Genomic DNA, 18,331 nt, shown 5'->3' with positions numbered 1-18,331 from the left:
CCTGGAATAGCATCGTTGAGAAAGTCTGCCATTTCTGATGGTGGTCGCCTTTGACTTGAAGGGTCACTTAAACGGAAACTGTCAAAAATATAGTTTGTGACTTTGGAAAATCTTCCCATTGTTACTGTGTATGGATCTTTCTTCAATTTCTGTGTTATAACAAGGAAAACAAAGTAAAATACAAAAAGCCTCAGATTATTTGGAATTCTTGTACTCAAAGAAAGCAAAGCAACAGGAAGAGTATTGTAGGTCTCAGTTACTGAAGTTTCATGTATCAGTAGTTTCATACAGTACATTCATCACATGTATAAAAAAGATACCTTAAGTATTAACATAATACTACTGATTGATTTGAAAGACTGGATAGCAGTGTGCTCAGTAAGCCTGACCTACGTATAAAAGTGGTTCAGATCTATTGTTTACTTTCCAGTGATTAATGCCACAAAACATCTTCCTTATGCCTAGATTCTCTACCTTCATATAGGAGAATTATCATGTACTCTGCTAGGAATCTCACACAAGACTTGATTTGACAACTAAGTCCAGAAACTAATGAAATTCACTCATGGAGATTTTCTTTAAGTAAACAAATCAGTGGGTCAAAACTCTGGCCTCATTCAAGTCAACAGAAATTTTGCTGTTGACTTTCACAAGTCCACAAACCCCACCAAATGATAACCAGTTTTAACATTAAACAAAAAACCAACCAACCATTGCCATTTTAGGCAATATCATGCTCTTTGCTGCTGTATTTCCAGCATCCCTTCAAAACAAAAAACATCAAGGAAAAGAGTATTTAGTCAAGGAAGATTTAGAAAATTCTAAATAACACATTTTGGTAACTCCTAACATTTTTTTCCTTCTTCACCTTTCTAAAACTATCTGTACCCAAATGTACAGGTTTGAAATAGCACCACAGGGAAGTTAAGAAATTATTAGAACATACAGAACAACTTATAAGTAAGTGTACTTTCTATAGTAAGTATTTGGTTTAGGATACAATCAACGCTTCTGCAATGGCAATGATTCAGAGAATATTTGTGTGACACAGTAAGGTGGGTTTTTTAATAAATGTCTTCAGAATAAAAAAAAAAAATCAAAGATAATACATACTTGTAATAAGCCATATGATGGTTCATCAAAGAGATTTTCAAAAGACTGAGACAGAGATTTGTTCTGAGAATTCACAAGAAGAATACGTTTATCCTGTGGAGACCTGCAATAAAATTAATAAAGGGGTTCTGTAAGTACCACCAGTTCTTCCTGAAAATGTTTTTAGAACGTTTACTGTCTTTTGAAGTAACATTGCAGGTTTTGAGCAAAGAAAGCAGGACTGATGCAAGATTACTCTTAGTTCTTGCCACAAGTTCACAAGCTAACACACTAAAAACCAGGACTTTCATTTTTCACAAATTAGTCATTATCATATTCATTCCAAATTGTACTCTTTCATTCTTTGAAAAATCATGATTCTTTTGAGAAATTTTTGAGAAAGTACTCTGGAAGACAACTTTTGTCACCCACATGTAAATAAAGTTTTCTTCAACTACAGTTTTCTGTATTTCATAATGGACAGAAAAAAGAGGCAATACAAGAGGAAATTTAGTGAGACACAGTCACCCTCAACACATACATACTGAACATATACAGTTAAGGAATGCTTTCTACCAGTTAGTAAATCTTACATTAAGGCACCCTGTAAAATGTTACATAAAGGAATACAAACTGCTTTTCAGTGTATGAAAGCACATCAACAAATCCCTAACCAACAGTATTACAACAGCTACTGTCAGAATAATTCTAAGATTCATACTGATAGGAGCTTAAAAAACACCACGGCCATTGACTGTGAAACAGAACATCTCAGTACAGCCCTGCAAATGTGTTTCTGTGTAGACTCCAAAAGCTAAATGAACACAGACTCAATTTGGCCTCACTCACTGTATTTGTACACTCTTGTTCTTCAATATAACATTTGCTTCTGTGACAGGGTTACACAGGCAGATGAAAATGATAACAACAAAAACAGTGCAACCACACTGCTCCTAGTATTTAATCTGTTCTTTTGCTCTCACCCCTACCCCCCCACCATCCCATCTTCTCCCCTCCTCCGGCACAGATACCCCATCAATTCATTAACCAGCTCCTGAATCACCAGTTTACAGCTCAGCATGTGACAGAAGAGAGAACAGCTCAGAAGCCAGGCTGACATTCAAGCCTCAGAGTAGGTAGCCAGGCAGAAGAAAGCCAAGCACTTTGCCATCTGACTCTAATCCATCACACAGACTCACATTTATAAAATCTCTCTACTGCTCTCTCCCAAAGTTTAAATCTACTATTGCTAGTCTTTGAAAGAAAAATTACTTTTATTTTTATTAGTACCTGCATCATCTACCATGTTATTAAAGTCTAAGATAAGAACTTTAATAAGCCTTATCTCTCTCCCATTCCAACAGGACAGGACACTCTTAACACTGACGGATATGAAATGCAACAAGAGATCTCATTTTGAGACAGCCAGACGCCCCAGTCATAGTTTTGAGGCAGCAATGGTTAATGAATCTTAACTGGCTTTTGCTAAAAAGCAGCACAGGGGCAAAGGCTGAGTCATGTATTATGTTTTCCTTAACTAAAAGAATGAAAACGTTGTATCCTATCTCCATTTTAATTAAAGATTCTCTCTGGACAGCCAGTTGGGTATCAACAGCTACCTGGGTAATGTTCAAAACAAATCTGTGAGCTAGACACTTTGTAAGAGTTACTCATAAAACTGCGAGTTAGAAAGCATCACCCATACATGGGCTGTTTTCTCAATATTAGACTGGTGCCACCAAACTAGCAAGCACAGAATCTTTAAAGCAACAAATTACAAATATTTTGTTCAAGTTTAGTCACTTCACACACACCGATTTCAGCAATGACATGACCTTTTGTAAGGAATGCTGTTAGAGAACTCTGGGCAAAAACTTGAGGGAATAGGAATCGAGGAGGAAAATGCCTATGACGGAAAGATATTTTAGAGAAAAGCTGAACTTTCTGCCTTAACATAATATCCCATATATTATAAACTAGAGGCTGGGATAACAAGTAACCATGCTGCCAAGTATTTGCTTATGGCATCCAGAAAGCTGAGTAAACATCTTTTCCTAAAAGAGGTTGTGAGCTTAGATACATCATGTACTAAAGCATAAATAACCATTAGGAAACAACTGAAATGTACAGAGACTGAAGCCTGCCATTTCCGAGACTTATGTGGCATATTTGGTTTGTTTTGGTTTTTTAAAGGAAAGCAAAGTCATCATAATTCATGACTAGACAACAGAAAATAATTTGGTGCCAAAAGCAGAACTTAACAGGAAGAGAGGAATCTAACTAAGAAAACTAAAACTGGAAGTTCCTGCTCAGCTCAGTGCTTAACTTCATTCTAATTCAGTTTCCATAGCTGCCTCAGCTTTTTGCTTTTGCATTCATCAATGCTTAGAACTGTTTGAGGTGGCATTTCTAAGCAGCTCAGCACATCCTGAATGCTTGAACACCACCTCAAGTTTCCCTGTCTTACCTTAGCAGGGACCTCCATCTGATAAGCACTCCTGGACACCCCAGTGCACAGCTGCTGGGCCAGACTGCACAAACCCTACAACGCTGCCTTCTTTTAAAATCAGACACAAGGACATGACTGCCTCTCTTCACACAGTGTCTTCCCCACCTGACAGCTACTGTTTTGCACTGTCCCAGAAGACTGTCCACATCACCTGGCAAGAGGCTACAAAGGGACAAGAACTAAGAATCCACTGGGTCAAATAAAGGAAGAATGGCAAGTGCCCCCTCACTCACTGCAGACTATCTGAACGAGACAGTGTTTGAAACAGGAACCAAAATCATTACCTGTTTCATTTCCATCCAGTGACTCACCCATAAGCGTTAATTTTGCACAGCAATGTGGAATATAATTTTTTGCAGCACACGACTCAGTAAAACTGGAAATAATGCCTGTTAGTAACACAAATTGTGTAACATTATGTGCAGTAACAAATTGTCAACAAAGGCTGGACAGAACCTAGGTGTCTGACTTAAAGGAGCTTAGGTATCTAACTTCACAAAATAGTTTAAGGTATTCTGGTATGTTAGTTTAGATTCCTAGGGTTTTTAAAAAAACTTTCAACCATTAAGTCAAAAAATACAAAAAACTTCCTGAATATGAAAAGACAAAATAACTTGCTACATAGCAGAGCAGTATCTTGTTATAAATATTTCATGCCTTTGAGCAAAACATATTAAATATAACATAAGCTTAGTCCAGGTGTCTCAACATGAAATACATGGAACTCCACCAAAATTAATGCAAATCTAACTACACATCTGTAGTTGCAGTACTGCATTTTAATTATCAATTTTTCTATTGCTTATCGTTTTTTATGTGTGTGCATATATGTATGTGTATACACACACACATATACGTTCAAATAATAAGCTCTTTAAATAGCGGCAATTAAAGAATCCAGCAGCATGAACTCATTAGTTTTGAACTGCTTTTCTTAAAGCCTCAAATGGACTAACTGGAAAGAAGGCATAAGGGAAAAATCTTGATTTAAAACTTTGAAGTTTCTGGTTCATAGTTAATCACAACAACAATGTTTTGATTAAGTCAATGCAAACCAGTTTGCTGCACTGTCAAATGCAGTCACTAGGCCTACTTAAAACTTGGTCTTGTTCATTAAATATGCTACAGGCATTAGTTAGAAAATTTGAAATACATTGCTGCAGTACAGAGGCAACAGACCTCATAAACAGGGTATGAAGTGTTCAGCAACTCACCACGCAACACAGGCGTTCTTCCAGTGTTTGCTACATAGGTTGCCTCAACAACCTGCCCTAGCCTGCCAGCAACTAGTCAGAAGATATCCACAAATAAGTAAACACAGAGCAGTATGCTCAAAAAGGAACAATTTCCTTGAGGAGGAAGGGGAAGGAAGCAGGGGGATGGCAGGACAACAATATTCCCCTGCACCTGCAGAAGTAGTGAAATTAGGAAACAAAATGAAAGGAGGTTTAAGGAAGAACTCAAAGGGAATCTAGAGAAAAAAAAAATATTCAGAATTTAAGATGAAGTTGTCATCCAGGATTTCCTAATCTACAGCTGTACAGAGAATACTCTTACTTACACCTTTACCTTGTCCCTGCTATAGCCTCTCCTTTGCTCTTCCTGAATTTTCCCCTCAAAAAGCTCGCATACAGTGCTACAGCCAGTACAGTTTCACCAGGTGGTCACACTGACCATGCTACCTTCTCCAAGCAGTTGACAAGCTTCCAATTATTATTGACTCCAATGCCACATCTTGACACTGTCAAAGCCTTTCACAAATCAGTTCAATTAATAGACAGTCCTTGTGTCCTGTTGGCTTGCTCTCCAGCCTAACAGTACTAGTCGGTGACAGCCTCCCCTACTCGTCGAAGGCAACTCTGACCTCACTGATGCTACCAATATAAGAGCAGCCCTCTATAAGGATTCCCAGAGCCATTTCCCTATCCACCTTCAAATCTGTCATCAGAATATTGTGTTGTAAGTGACGATAAAACCCTTTTGAAAACAGAATACCTGTTACACTGATGTTAAACCTGTTACAGGTGTACCTGTTACACTTCATTGTTTCTTCGTGCTCTACCTACTCTTATTTACCCTGTTGCCACCTTAAATTATACTTATGCCTACACAGTGAGAGCATAACATTTAATTTTATTCTGCATTTATGGTACGCCAATCAAAAAGACACTTATCCAAGTCAAAAAGTTGGAGTTAACACAACAAAACCCAAATATTTAACACCTTGATAAGGTATAACTATGTTTACACTCACAAAGTTGATTTGAAGAGTAGGGATCAAGTGTGAAACACTCCCCACAGCAAGAAATTACAGAGGAACATAATTCTGGAAGAAGACTTATATACAAATTGATTTAGTTAACAGTATTGTAAGTTACCTCACACATTGATGTCAATACTCAGATATTTCACATAAAGTGGAAGATCTCAAATTTTAACACAAATTATGCCATTTAACAGAAGTGATTCATGGAAGGATTTAACTTTACACTGAGTGGTCATGAGACGCTTCTGTACCCACTAGAGGGAGCTACTGAGTTGTTACGGAGCTAATAACACCTGAACAGATTCTAAACTAGTTTGTAAATTCATCCAACAATTTTAAAACTTCAGCCTGCATGGATATGTGAAATTACAGTTTCCGTCACACCTTGAAAACTGATCCTATAATAACAAATGGAAGAGAAAATACAGCAGGAAGCCTTAATCTGAAACTCATTACAGGATTTAAAAAGTAAACCAATAATCCGTATTTTAATCAGAACTAAGTTGTCTGATACTTACTCATTGAGCACAACATGCTTTTCAAGGCATTTAATTAATAGCTTGCTATCTCCATGATGAAAGTGAAGAGCTGGAAGCTTCACATCATCCTTCAGACAGAACACCAAATAAGACCATCCCATGCCTTCTTTGTTTTGTTTGATTGATTTCAGATCTGTCAAACTGAACAGGAACGACCACTTGCTTTCTCCATTTGCATGAGTTGTAGTATCTTAAAAACAAAATTACCACATGATTTTAGTTTGAATTCCAGTGTTAGCAATTACAAATGCATCGTATCTGTCACTGTTACTAAAAACCAAACCCAAAACCCAGCATTGGTTCCAATAGTAAAATGCGTACTGCAACTACTGCAACTGCATTTCTGGATTTCTTTTTGTGCATTCTTGTCTGCTACAGACTTGTAAAATAACAAGTCCGTCAGACTGCTCCCCTAAAGCTGTGCCTACAGTTGATAAAAGCAATCCAGCAGTTAAATGTACAACTGCTGTATCAAATTCCAGCAACAAGCTGAATCTCACCAGCATCTCCACCAGGTCGTACTACTTACTACACTAAATGTGATATACATTACAATACTGTATGCTATTTATTGCACACAGTATTAGCCATGTGTTTTGAGACTGCTACCAAAGTAAAGGAGAAGGAATTCAAAATCTCCCCACCCATCCCTCTCTCCCATACTGTGCAAGCATGTATACACTCTATGGAAGACTGCATACATTCGAAGAGAAGGGACTAAATTTTACTTCACCAGAGCACACAAAATTGCCAGCATGCCTGGAGGGAACGTGGCACACCCCCTGGCCTGCCCCCATCAAATTACAGCAACTGGAAATAAGCAAGAAGTGGCAAAAAGCATAATCCAAGTCAATAGTGCTCAATGACACCCACTTTGGATGAAGATGTACTCTGATGCCTGAAGATGAAAAATCAATACAAACCAGTGATGTAATAAACTATCCTATGCCTGACAGAGATGCCGGTTTTAGCTTTATATCATGCTAGCACTAAAAGCTCCTCTCAAACACAGCATTCTAGGAGCAAAGGCTATGCTTACCCAAAAACATTCATAATCTTAAATCCAACCCTGCTGTCACAGACAACATTTAAAACCATCACAGATATGGTGAAACAAGCACAATGGTCGCCAGTTATAGGCTGAGAAATAATATAGGAAAAACAAGTATTATAAAGAAAAATATGAGAGAATCGGAGAAAAAAGATTACTTAAGAATCACTGTCCTTTCTCCCCCACTTTTTTTTTTTACAACGTACCTGAGCTACTATAACAAAAATGATGTAGCTATAAAATTATTTTGCCAAAGTAAAAAAGAACATGTAAAAAAGGCCCATGTACCACATAACTGTACATTCCATCTCCCCCTGCTGTTGCAGTACGGAAAGGCATTTGAGTAGTAAACCACTTATTTTTTTATTTTCCTTTCTAACGTGACATCTAGTTCAAATTCCATTTGTTTGAAAGAATGCAAGAGCCCAATGCAGATAGAACTGCTACATCATCTAATGACTATCACTGCAAGAAGTTAAATTTAACATTTATTTTCAATACAAGTCTCTAGCATTTAAAGAAAAAATTAGATTGGAGGCAGACAGCAGCTATTCCATTGTGAATTTTTCCACAGCCAGAGATTCACGTCTTACCACAAACGACTCCCAGTTTTTCAGTTCCTACTAAGAACCATTTTACTGTATGTAAAAGGCAACTGTTCAGTTACATGTTACCATAAAGAAAAAAAAAAAACAACAGAAAACCCCACACTTATTTTTTAAGTACCTCCATTTGAATGAGGTTTCTTTTTAAAAGAGACTGTGGTGATCATGTCCCATTCTGCTTCATAACTACTTGGACGGTCTGCTCCTCGGGAACATTTTTCTTTAGGAGTTTGAGTCCACTCCACAACAGAACTGGAATCCTGAAGAAAAAAAAAAAGTGACTATCAAGAAACAAGCCATGAAAATTGAGCTATTTTCTCAGAGTCAACAAGAATAAGCATCTTCATTTTCACAGATTAAAAGAATCTGTATTATTATTGTGGTTTAGCTGCAGCCAACAACCAAGCACCACCGCACAATCACTTGCTCACGCTCCCCCCCTGCCCCTACTGGTGGTGTAGGGGAGAGAATTGGAAGAGCAGAAGTAAGAAAACTTGTGGGCTGAGATAAGAACAGTTTAATAATTGAATTTTAGCCAGTTGGGGTCAGCTGTCTTGTGCACCTGGCAGAGCAGGGGGAGCTGAAAAGTTCTTAACTAGTCTAAGCCCTGCTTAGCAACAGCTAAACCATCAGTGTGTTACCAACATTCTTCTCATCCTAAATCCAAAACACAGCACTATGCCAGCTGCTAGGAAGAAAATTAACTCTGTCCCAGCCGAAATCAGGACAATTATTAAAATCCTAAGAAACATGATACAATTCAACACAGGAAATTTGGACTTATGACTAAGAAAAGAGGTTTTACTTAATAAATTCAACACGGTACTAAAATATCCTAGCCTCTCTTCCAGACTCTACCAACATAACAAACTTTTTATTTAAATATAAAACTTAAATTCTTTCTTCTTTAGCCACATTGTCTTCATACTGCTTAAATACCACATAACACTGGATCTTGGAACCTCCATAGACTTCTATTTTTATTTTGCATTAGAACAATACCTCTCTGTTGAGTCTAATTATGAAAAGTGAATCATCAGACTATAACATAATTGATAAAGGGGGACCAGTGACCGTGATACACTCGTTTGGTCTTTACTATTTGTACAGATAATCTTCTTCTATTTCATATATGAACCAAGTAAAAACTAAACACAGTCACCTACACATGTATCCCAATAACCTGAACTGGGCTGCAGAACACAAATATGATTCCTACGTGTAGCTATTAATACTGACAATAGTCACAGAAATAGATTTTTGCTTTCAGTTATGAGATCATCTACGCGCAAGTTAACAAAAAATAAAATCTCTAGAGAAACAGAATGAAGAACACTGATAACTAACAAACATACCTTTCCAGCACAGAGGATGTTAGAAGTATCCAAAGTATCATCCAGTGGTCTCCAGTCTACTATTACTTCATTTTCCTACGATACGAACAATCATAAAACACTTTAATACTACATAACAAAGTACATATCCCTATTTACTCATGGTATGATTATAGTAAACTTAGTCTCCATCTTTTTTATATATATATATATACACGTGTCAAACATGATGTAATGTTTGTTCATTTACAAAATCCTGTACTTGAAAATACATTTGCCAAACACCTTACATGCTTTGCCAACAAATACATGAATTTTCTGTAACTGTATTAAGTAAATACCTTTTCCATGACACGTAGCACTCCTGATATTAAGCTGTCCTGGTCATCATTTTTTCCGCAAGATGAATGAATGAAAACTCCTTCTTGCTCATATACAACCTATAACAAAGCGGGTAAGGAAATAAAAAACAAGGTTTTAAAATAGTTTCTCTCTCCTGTGGTACTCATTACCATTTTGACTCACCTATGTAAGTTGAAATTAATACCTCTACCCTGCTAGGGGTTTTGTTACCTTTCCTTCCTCCCCACGCCCGAGATCTGAGTCTTTCGCTTACTTAAATCAAGAAACAATGGAAAATGGAACTTGTTAAATTTACTCTCTAAGCAATATACCAACTATTATTACTTCACCGGTAAATCACAAAAAATGCATTCAATATCTAGTATTTTTTAAGTCAGCAGGCAGAGGTTCGTTCATATGGAAATATTACACAGCTTTTAAAACATCAAAAGGCTTTCTTACATAGTCTGCCTTTCCCCCACTTGCCACTTAAGCATGTTGAAATTATAACCTTCATTTAAATTAAAAATGGTCTAGTGTACAAAAGATGAACTCCACAGAAATAAAAACCTGCAGCCTTAGATCAAATAATTGCCCGATCCTACATGCAGGGAGAATGGCAAAGGTTCCGTTTCAAAGGTAGAATATGTGACAGTCAGATAAGAGAGGCTTGTAGGAGTACACACCGCCCACATAACTTTTGCATTTAAGCATTTACAAAACTCTTCACAGTATTCTGATCATGCTCTTAAAAAGAAAATCAGAGAATTCTTGTCTGTCAAAATTCAGCAGGCTCTTCAAAGCTACATGCTCTACATACCCTTAAAAGCTCTATAAACAATGTAAAGGGGTTCTGTTTTAAACAACTCTCTAAAAGAAGAGTGAAAAGTCCCTAATATACCAAATTTGGATTTTGTGGAAGTGAAATACATCAAATAGTAACAGTAATTTTTAGAACCACATTAATTTTCAAACCAAGCTGCAAACGCTACCTTAAGAAATAAATATTTTTAAAGGCAAAACCTAATAACTCTTAACTAATCAGAGACAGATACTGTATTTCTTTGGTACTAAAGTATCAGTATCTCTTTTTCTCAATTTCCTCGTTTGTCAGATTTTTAAAATCATCACATTTGCAGTCAGGCCAGTAAACTAAAAGTTTAGGTATGTAAGCTTAACTAGCCAGACAAGAATACAGAGCTTAAAAATAGCAGTAAAATTCAAGTTAACTCGTCCTTTCTGTTGTAGATTTACTTCTTAAATTTCTCTTCACTTTACACAAGCAAGAAATTTCTAAAGTGTCCTGTCTAATCACAGAAATATCACTTGGAAAAGACCCCTAGAGGTCACTTAGTAAAATCTCCCTCGTGAAGGATTATTAACATCAAGTTGCCTTTCAAATATCAGAATCCTTCTTTCATCTTCCTTATTATAGCTTTTTCTCCTTTCTATCAGAAAAGATCCTCCCTCTATTTCTACCAAATACCTGTTTTTAAATTCAGTACCTGTTCAAACACAGCAACTTTGGAATTTATTTAGATTATACCTTCTAGCTATTTGGACCTGATCTATCACCACAACCAGTCAAAAGTATGAACCAAAGTGATCAATCACTGGGACAGCTGTTCCAGAAAAAAAACCCTATTTGTATCAGAGTTACACTGGCAGAAGTGCATTTCCACCAATAATGTTAGCAAGTAACACAAAGTATCTCAGTCTAGAAGGTATGCAATCTAATAATTTTTTTTTTTTTTTTTACTATTTTCCATCCATTAGAAGGACAAACGTTTCTTTTCACAGGAAAAGTTTTTACTATTTTCCATCCATTAGAAGGACAAACATTTCTTTTCACAGGAAAAGTGTGTTCCCAATGTTGTCATGCAACTGAAAAAATTCTACGTTGCTCTGTGTAACACATCCAGCTCCCTGCCCCATGCTCTACCAAAACAGGCAATAAAACCAAAGAAGCGAGAACACGCTCAGAAGTTTGGAGGGTATCTGTAAAACAGAGGACTTAGAATCATAGAATCGTTTAGGTTGGAAAAGACCTTTAAGATCATCAAGTCCAACCGTTAACTTAACCCTGCCATCCCACCACTAAACCATGTCCCTCAGCACCCCATCTACCTGTCTTTTAAATACCTCCAGGGATGGGGACTCGACCACTTCCCTGGGTAGTCCGTTCCAGTGCTTGACAACCCTTTCATTGAAAAAATTTTAGACTTCTCACAGTGCAGCTTCTTTCCCTCCTACTGTTACCTGAGAGAAAAACTTCTCCAACTCTGAAAAGCCAGAAGGCCAAGCTACTGGGATTTATTGTTATCCAATAACAGGTGCAATCTTGTATTTATTTTTTCCAACTGTTATCAAATATTTAATATAAAAAATTGCACTTTTTCAGATCATTTATATCATTGAAGAAAAAAGTTGAGTCACACATAGATTGGAATCTAGAAGGTGCAATAACGCAAGTAATTTGAAGAAGGATATGGCATTCATCTTACAAAAAATTACCTAGGAAGTGCTTTAACACGTTATCCCACCGCAAAATATTTTGGAAGTTACCGTCTTTGAATTATCTGAAATATTGAGCTGCTCTATTAAGCAGTACTTTGTAAGCTACTACACAACAGCATTTGAATAAGCTGACTTTGAGAATATGATTTTATAGTGGTAGCACCTGAAATTAGCTACACCAGGCAGCTGTGTTTCACACAATGTTCTTAGCATGCTGAATGTTCCAAAATACTACTAGGTATCCTTCTAGCACCTTACAGTAAAATGTTGTTTGTGACAGATTTTTTGTTTTCTGATATTACAGCACTGGCAAGCTATTATTCAATTCAAAGATGGAAAATAACATTAAATTGCACATACAAGTAGTAAGTAATAAGGAAATTATAAAGTTGAAAGATAGTATACCAATAGTTAAATCTGAATAAAAAAAAACATCCATTGGTAGACAACTGCTATAGCACCATGTAGCTCAACCCCGCACACCATGTGGCCCACCCAGAGAGGTATTTGCTCAGTGCCTCCGCAGCCCAACAAGCAGGCAAAGGTCCGGTCCATCAGCACACATGAACCTCTTAAGCAGCCAGGAAAACAGACATTTCAAAACCAGGCAACAGCAGCATACCCTGCCGCTTGCCTGAACTGTGGGTTACTGCAGAACATGTCAAGCATCGTGAAATAAGATGTGGGAGAACAGACAGTAAATGTTGAAGGATGATCAGAAGATCATTAATACACTAAGGACTTGTGCAAGGTGTGCATGCAAAATCTATGGAGTGAGACCCTGGTAGGTATGGAGAAAGCAGAAGGAACTAGATATGAGCAGGGCAGGATAATGAGCCCCTTGCCCCCTTATTAGCAGTTAAAGTAACTATAACCACCCAAATGTGACCAAAACCTGCATCTGTATTATCTGTCAACACCCCCTGCATAGGAAAGCAACCCAATCTCCTTTAAGTCTTGATACTTATTAGCTTCAGTGAGAGAGGCATGTGATCTAGAAATGCTTCGTTATCCCCTGGGTGAAAGAACTCAAGAGTTCAAGAACATCATCTGTTCAGTTAGTTGATTATGCTTCTTGTATTATGAGAAAGAAACACAAGCTACTGGCTCACCTTGGTTTTGTACTATTCATTATTTTACATATTTCATCATGGTCTCCTTTTAAAAGGTGAGAAGGAGGTGGAGGCAAGCTCAATTTTTCATTTTCCTTTCATATGATCAGTCATCACCCTTTCTCTAAGTCTACACAATATTAATAAGCCCATCATAAAAACCAGACAAGTTCATGTTAACAAGGGCACACCACAGGTGACTAAGTCAACATGTCCCCAGAATTTTAATCAAAACCCAAAGGTATTCCTCACCCCAATATTACAGTCCTTCCACCCACCCACCAAGAAACCTATGCTCTGCACAGTCAACTGACTGGCCATGGAAACAGAACCCCAGGGAAGAAAAGCAGCATATGTTGCTTAGATGCTTGAGGCCAAAAAAGTTCTCCAGGAAAGGCCTAACTACAGATTTAAACAGTAGTTTTGTTTTCTTCTATACCTATTTGTGAACAGCTATTGAACAGTCCACAGAGATGCATGTTCCTCAGGCTTAGATGTTATTACATACATGAAAGGCAGACCCTGCTCTCTCACAACATAAACACTAATGAAAAAAAGAAGTGTGTTTGTCAAAAGCACCCATCAACACAACCAAAGCAAATGAAGATATAATGTGACAGGAGCTAAACAATTTTGAAAAACTACTTTATTTCAAACAACTTTTCATTCCATCTTGTAACTGTACCTGTATCACAATTTCTCAAAGATTTTCAGACATCTTACTAGCTTAAAGCTAGTTCTATGCAAAACAGTTTCCAGATTTATCTGTCTATGGTATCCTTAAGTTTCTCAAATGCTTCAAATCGTAAGTATGACTACCTAAGGAAACTTACCTCTGTGAAAGCAACTGCACAGTTGGCAGCTTTTTTCTATAAAGAAATGATGAAGAAAGTAGGAAAAAAAGAAGTTTGTATGATTTAAGTATCACTTTAATAATCTCGAAATTTCAAGTTTGAAATAATACATATTTGAGAAGCTCATGTTCATAGGTCTATCCTGCTCATCAAGCAAGTCCACTCTTGCAGTCTGCAAGCATGATTAGACCACATTTATTTTTCCAGTTCTATAGAAAACTAGACCCATTACCTCTTTGATTGAGAATGCTACAAAAGCTAAAATCTGATGCAAGAGTTTCCAAACACTGCTAGGCCACCTTGACCTGGGGTTTTTTTTGCCATAGATGCTACAGAAGTCAAAGGCAAATTCACAATTCATTCTGGTCATCATTAAAAGCACTGTGCCGCACAGAGACTGCAGCTATTCCATCTTCTACATTGACAGAGGGTCTGTAAAAACCGGGAACCATAGCACAAAATTCAGGAAAGCTGCACGTAAAAATAGTTGTCTACCCACCTACTATAAAAAAAAAAAAAAAAAAAAAAAAAGAGGGACAGGGCAGGGCATAGGCTCAGTTTACATGTCATGGCACATACTAGTTAAGGTTCTGGAAAACCGTTCCAGTATTTATATTCCATGTCCAGCAGAAAATAACTTTCTGAAGTCTCACTGTTGTTCCAGTAACATTTTCTGAGAAATAAATGGTATCATTCTTAATACTGCAAGGACACAGCATGGACAATTCATATCTCCAGGTTATTATGCGGCTTACAATGAGCAGTCAACAGGCAACGTTTGTAGCTTTTTATTGCCAGGGACATACACGAGCAGGCGGCCTTCAGCACACCACAGCAACAATTACAATATATGCCAGCACACAAGTAAAGTTTTGGAATCAAATGCTTGCCATTTGATGGCAATTTACAGCCCTGTGCTACCAGCTCATGAAAGATGACAACACTGCCCCCAAAGACAATGAGGAGTAGGCACCAAAAAAGGAGAGCTAGGATCTGGGGCTACCACAGAACAGGGTGGTCCTGCCCTCCTCACCCATGTATTTGCCACCCTGCCTGTGCTGGGCACCTAAGGACTAGCTGATGTCATGTGCACTGATCATCCATACCTTATATTCTTGGTCTTCCCTCTGCCATACACCAATGCAGGACATTTGAGAGAACGGAGAAGCACTGCAAGTCTCCCAGCTAGTTAGCTAGTCTCATCTTTCAGACTCTTCATACTCCCTCCCTGTGTTCTTATCCAACTCACTTTCCTTTTCTGCCAGAGAGCACAGCTCAGGGCCAGCATAGTTCTGCCAAGATGCCATCCAGCTTCTCATGACAGACACAGCTTGCAGCACTTAAGACAGTGAATCAGCCACTGCTCTGGGGTCATTAAGTAATTATGGCACTGTGCAAATCCTGATTCTAACAACTTTTCAACAGCAGTTACTTCATTTTTGCCTCATATTAGAGAATCAGGTAAAGAACCTCACTGTGGATTCAACAGTTAAAGCAGCAAGCGGGCGTGCTCATAAGAAAGTGACTGAGTAAGAAAGTCTGAATGCTCCACAAATTACAAATTAAGGAAAAATAGGTCTGTCTGCGAACACTTAACAACAGATATAGCAGCTGTGCAGCATCTTATTTTCAAATTCTGACAGCAGGTAAACAGAACAAAAGACGCAACACAGCAAGGAAACAACTCCGGGCCAATAAAACAAATTGAATTTAGGTAATGGTGATCCTGAGAGACCTTATATCCACAAAAGAAAGTATTTGAGTTTAGAGCTGTGCTTTAAGTTAGAAGAAATATAACTCAATTTAAAAATCTGCACTGTGCTCCTTTAGTTTCCACCTCCCTCTCTGGAATGGCTGAGGTTTCCCTAGAGCTTATTCACACATCCACTGTTAAACTGTCACTGGGCACATCAAAGTACCTACCACATCAGTAGTCTGCTTTCAGTGACCAGATACCAGCACACCTGAGCACTCTGCAAGGCATCAATCTAACATTACTGGACCAATACGATCTTCTCCATAGAAAATATCCTACAGCTTCTGGCATTTGGATTTTAACAAAAATATAAAGCCATACCCTTATATGTCCTTCGTTTACTGAGCCTATGGCTCAACCTTTTTCTCAAGACAGTAAATTTCACGCCCTGCTAGTCTTAAAAGTCTTACAAACACCAAGTTCCTAAGAGAGGGGAAAAAAATCCCACAAATATTGTTCATGTGACAAATATGAGGAAGCTCACAACGCTGGGAACCATATATGATATAAGGTTTCTTGCTTGACAACAGTAAGTTTTTCAAGTTCTGCCTTAAGTGCACTGAAGATTTCTTGAACCACAAAGTGTTTCTGCTACTTATGCAACAGTAGCGGGATATCAGTGAAAATACAAGTCTGTTCAGGGTACCCAGAGCAAGAGCTTGAGGTGGTAACACAGTATTTCTGCCGTGAACACTTCTGCGAGAGAAATCCTTCATGAATAGAAAACAGAATAGAGGCAGAGGCAAAGGCAGGTAAAGGCTTCTGTTCAAAGAAAACCTATGAAGTACAATATATTCAGAAAGGATTATGATTCTGTAGATAGTAAACTACAAGGGCTGAAAAAAATATAATGAAGATTTTAAATCAAGTGCTTAATAAAATGGCATAACAATGTATAGTATAGGCGTCTCTGCACCCCCAAATTTAACTAGTAGAAGGTGCAGCAAGACACTACCTACACCACAGAATATATATCTATATCTAAAATAATCCGCTCTATCTGTGCAAGCAAGCTGCCTGAAGGATGCAAAGGTAATTTTAACAGACCGTACTCTAAATCTCTTTGCTGGTTCTGGCTATAAAAAAACCAAAACAAAAACCTCAACAGCAAACAACACTCCACCAACAACACTACAGCATTTACCACACTATTTCATAGTAGCCACAGTGCTACTCCAACACTTCTAGTTGCTGAACTGGCCAAATATCTGAGCTTCAGGTCTAAGCTCAGATGTTTGGCCAGTTAAAGCTCTGAAGCTTTAACTTCAAGAGCAAGGGCACAGGCAAGTGAAAAATAACTTCTCTGACAGCTCATGTGCCAATTGGTAATTTGAGAAAGATCTGACAGCCCACGTGATGAAGATACTTTGAACTCCAAGAACATAAAACACAAATTGTTACTGTCTTTAGACCAGCTGTAATAGTAGCCTATACACCAACAGACTGAAACTGAAGTTTGTACTTCTCCCCAATCACAACTTTTTACCTCATTTTCTAACATGTTTTTTTGTTATAAGGGTGAGACCAGAGTCGTTTCTCTGAAATAAAGAAAACAAACTGCTATTTTCTAAGCAACAGAAAGAGAGAAAATATACCTGCTTTCACGCATAAAGTAAAAATCACTGAGAAGGAAAGACCCTACTGCCAAGTTACCTGAAGAAAAAAATGGCAACTCTAAGAAAGGGCAAAAAAACTGAAGCTCACAATGTTCTAGGGCAGATGGTTACTAATAAAGAATGAGTCACGACTCCAGAACTCAACAGCATTAACTTAAGTTGTCCGGAACAGAGTCAACTGCATAGAGAAAAACACTAAAAAGAACCTTCTGAGATATGAAACAGTAAGAAAAAATAAGCAGGACAAAAACCCCAAGTAAAGTAGTACATACAGTTACATGAGGTAACCGAATTTGCAATTCATATCCCACTAATGTATGGAGCAGAAACCAGAGACAATATGAAATAGCAGAGCTGTGAATCCACTGATATTAATGATGCCTGGGGAACAAAAAACAAAAAAACATGATGGAGAAAGGGAAGACAGACCGGGTAAAAATATAATAGAAACCACAACCTTATATGGTTTGCTGAAACAAGATTTCATGAAAGCTGAGACAATGCAGGCTATCCCAGCTCCTTAATATATTGCCATGCGCATTCCATGGGAATTACTTTGTGTAATATTTTGCAGAAAAGAACATATAAATTGAAATCCATTACTTTCATATGATAAGATCTGACAAATAAGACTAAAGCACCCCACAAACTAATGCCTACCACTCTCTGAGAAATCTACCACCTGAAACACCTCATCACAACACTGCACAGCCAGAAGGAAAAGTTTAATTAATTTAG

At 37.7% G+C, this 18,331-nt stretch overlaps 1 protein-coding gene across 3 annotated transcripts in view; it reads right to left on the bottom strand.

Moving 5' to 3' along the window:
• TBC1D15 (TBC1 domain family member 15) overlaps positions 1-9,835 on the bottom strand; it is a 25,497-nt gene extending 15,662 nt beyond the window's left edge. For all 3 annotated transcript variants that reach the window (XM_035901671.1, XM_035901672.1, XM_035901673.1), the window contains exons 1-6: positions 9,738-9,835; positions 9,418-9,492; positions 8,184-8,322; positions 6,386-6,596; positions 1,114-1,216; positions 1-149 (exon numbers count right to left, since the gene is read on the bottom strand). The exon at positions 1-149 is cut by the window's left edge and continues 43 nt beyond it. In XM_035901671.1, coding sequence (XP_035757564.1) covers positions 1-149; positions 1,114-1,216; positions 6,386-6,596; positions 8,184-8,322; positions 9,418-9,492; positions 9,738-9,746 — 686 coding nt within the window. In that variant the 5' untranslated portion in view covers positions 9,747-9,835. The remainder of the gene's footprint in view (positions 150-1,113; positions 1,217-6,385; positions 6,597-8,183; positions 8,323-9,417; positions 9,493-9,737) is intronic.
• Between the last annotated feature and the right edge of the window lie 8,496 nt (positions 9,836-18,331).

Source organism: Egretta garzetta, unplaced genomic scaffold, assembly GCF_000687185.1.
Source record: "Egretta garzetta isolate BGI_Z169 unplaced genomic scaffold, ASM68718v1 scaffold68, whole genome shotgun sequence".
NCBI classification, from domain to species: Eukaryota; Metazoa; Chordata; class Aves; order Pelecaniformes; family Ardeidae; genus Egretta; species Egretta garzetta.
Note: the sequence above shows the minus strand (reverse complement) of the source record. Positions and strands in the feature narration are given on the sequence as shown.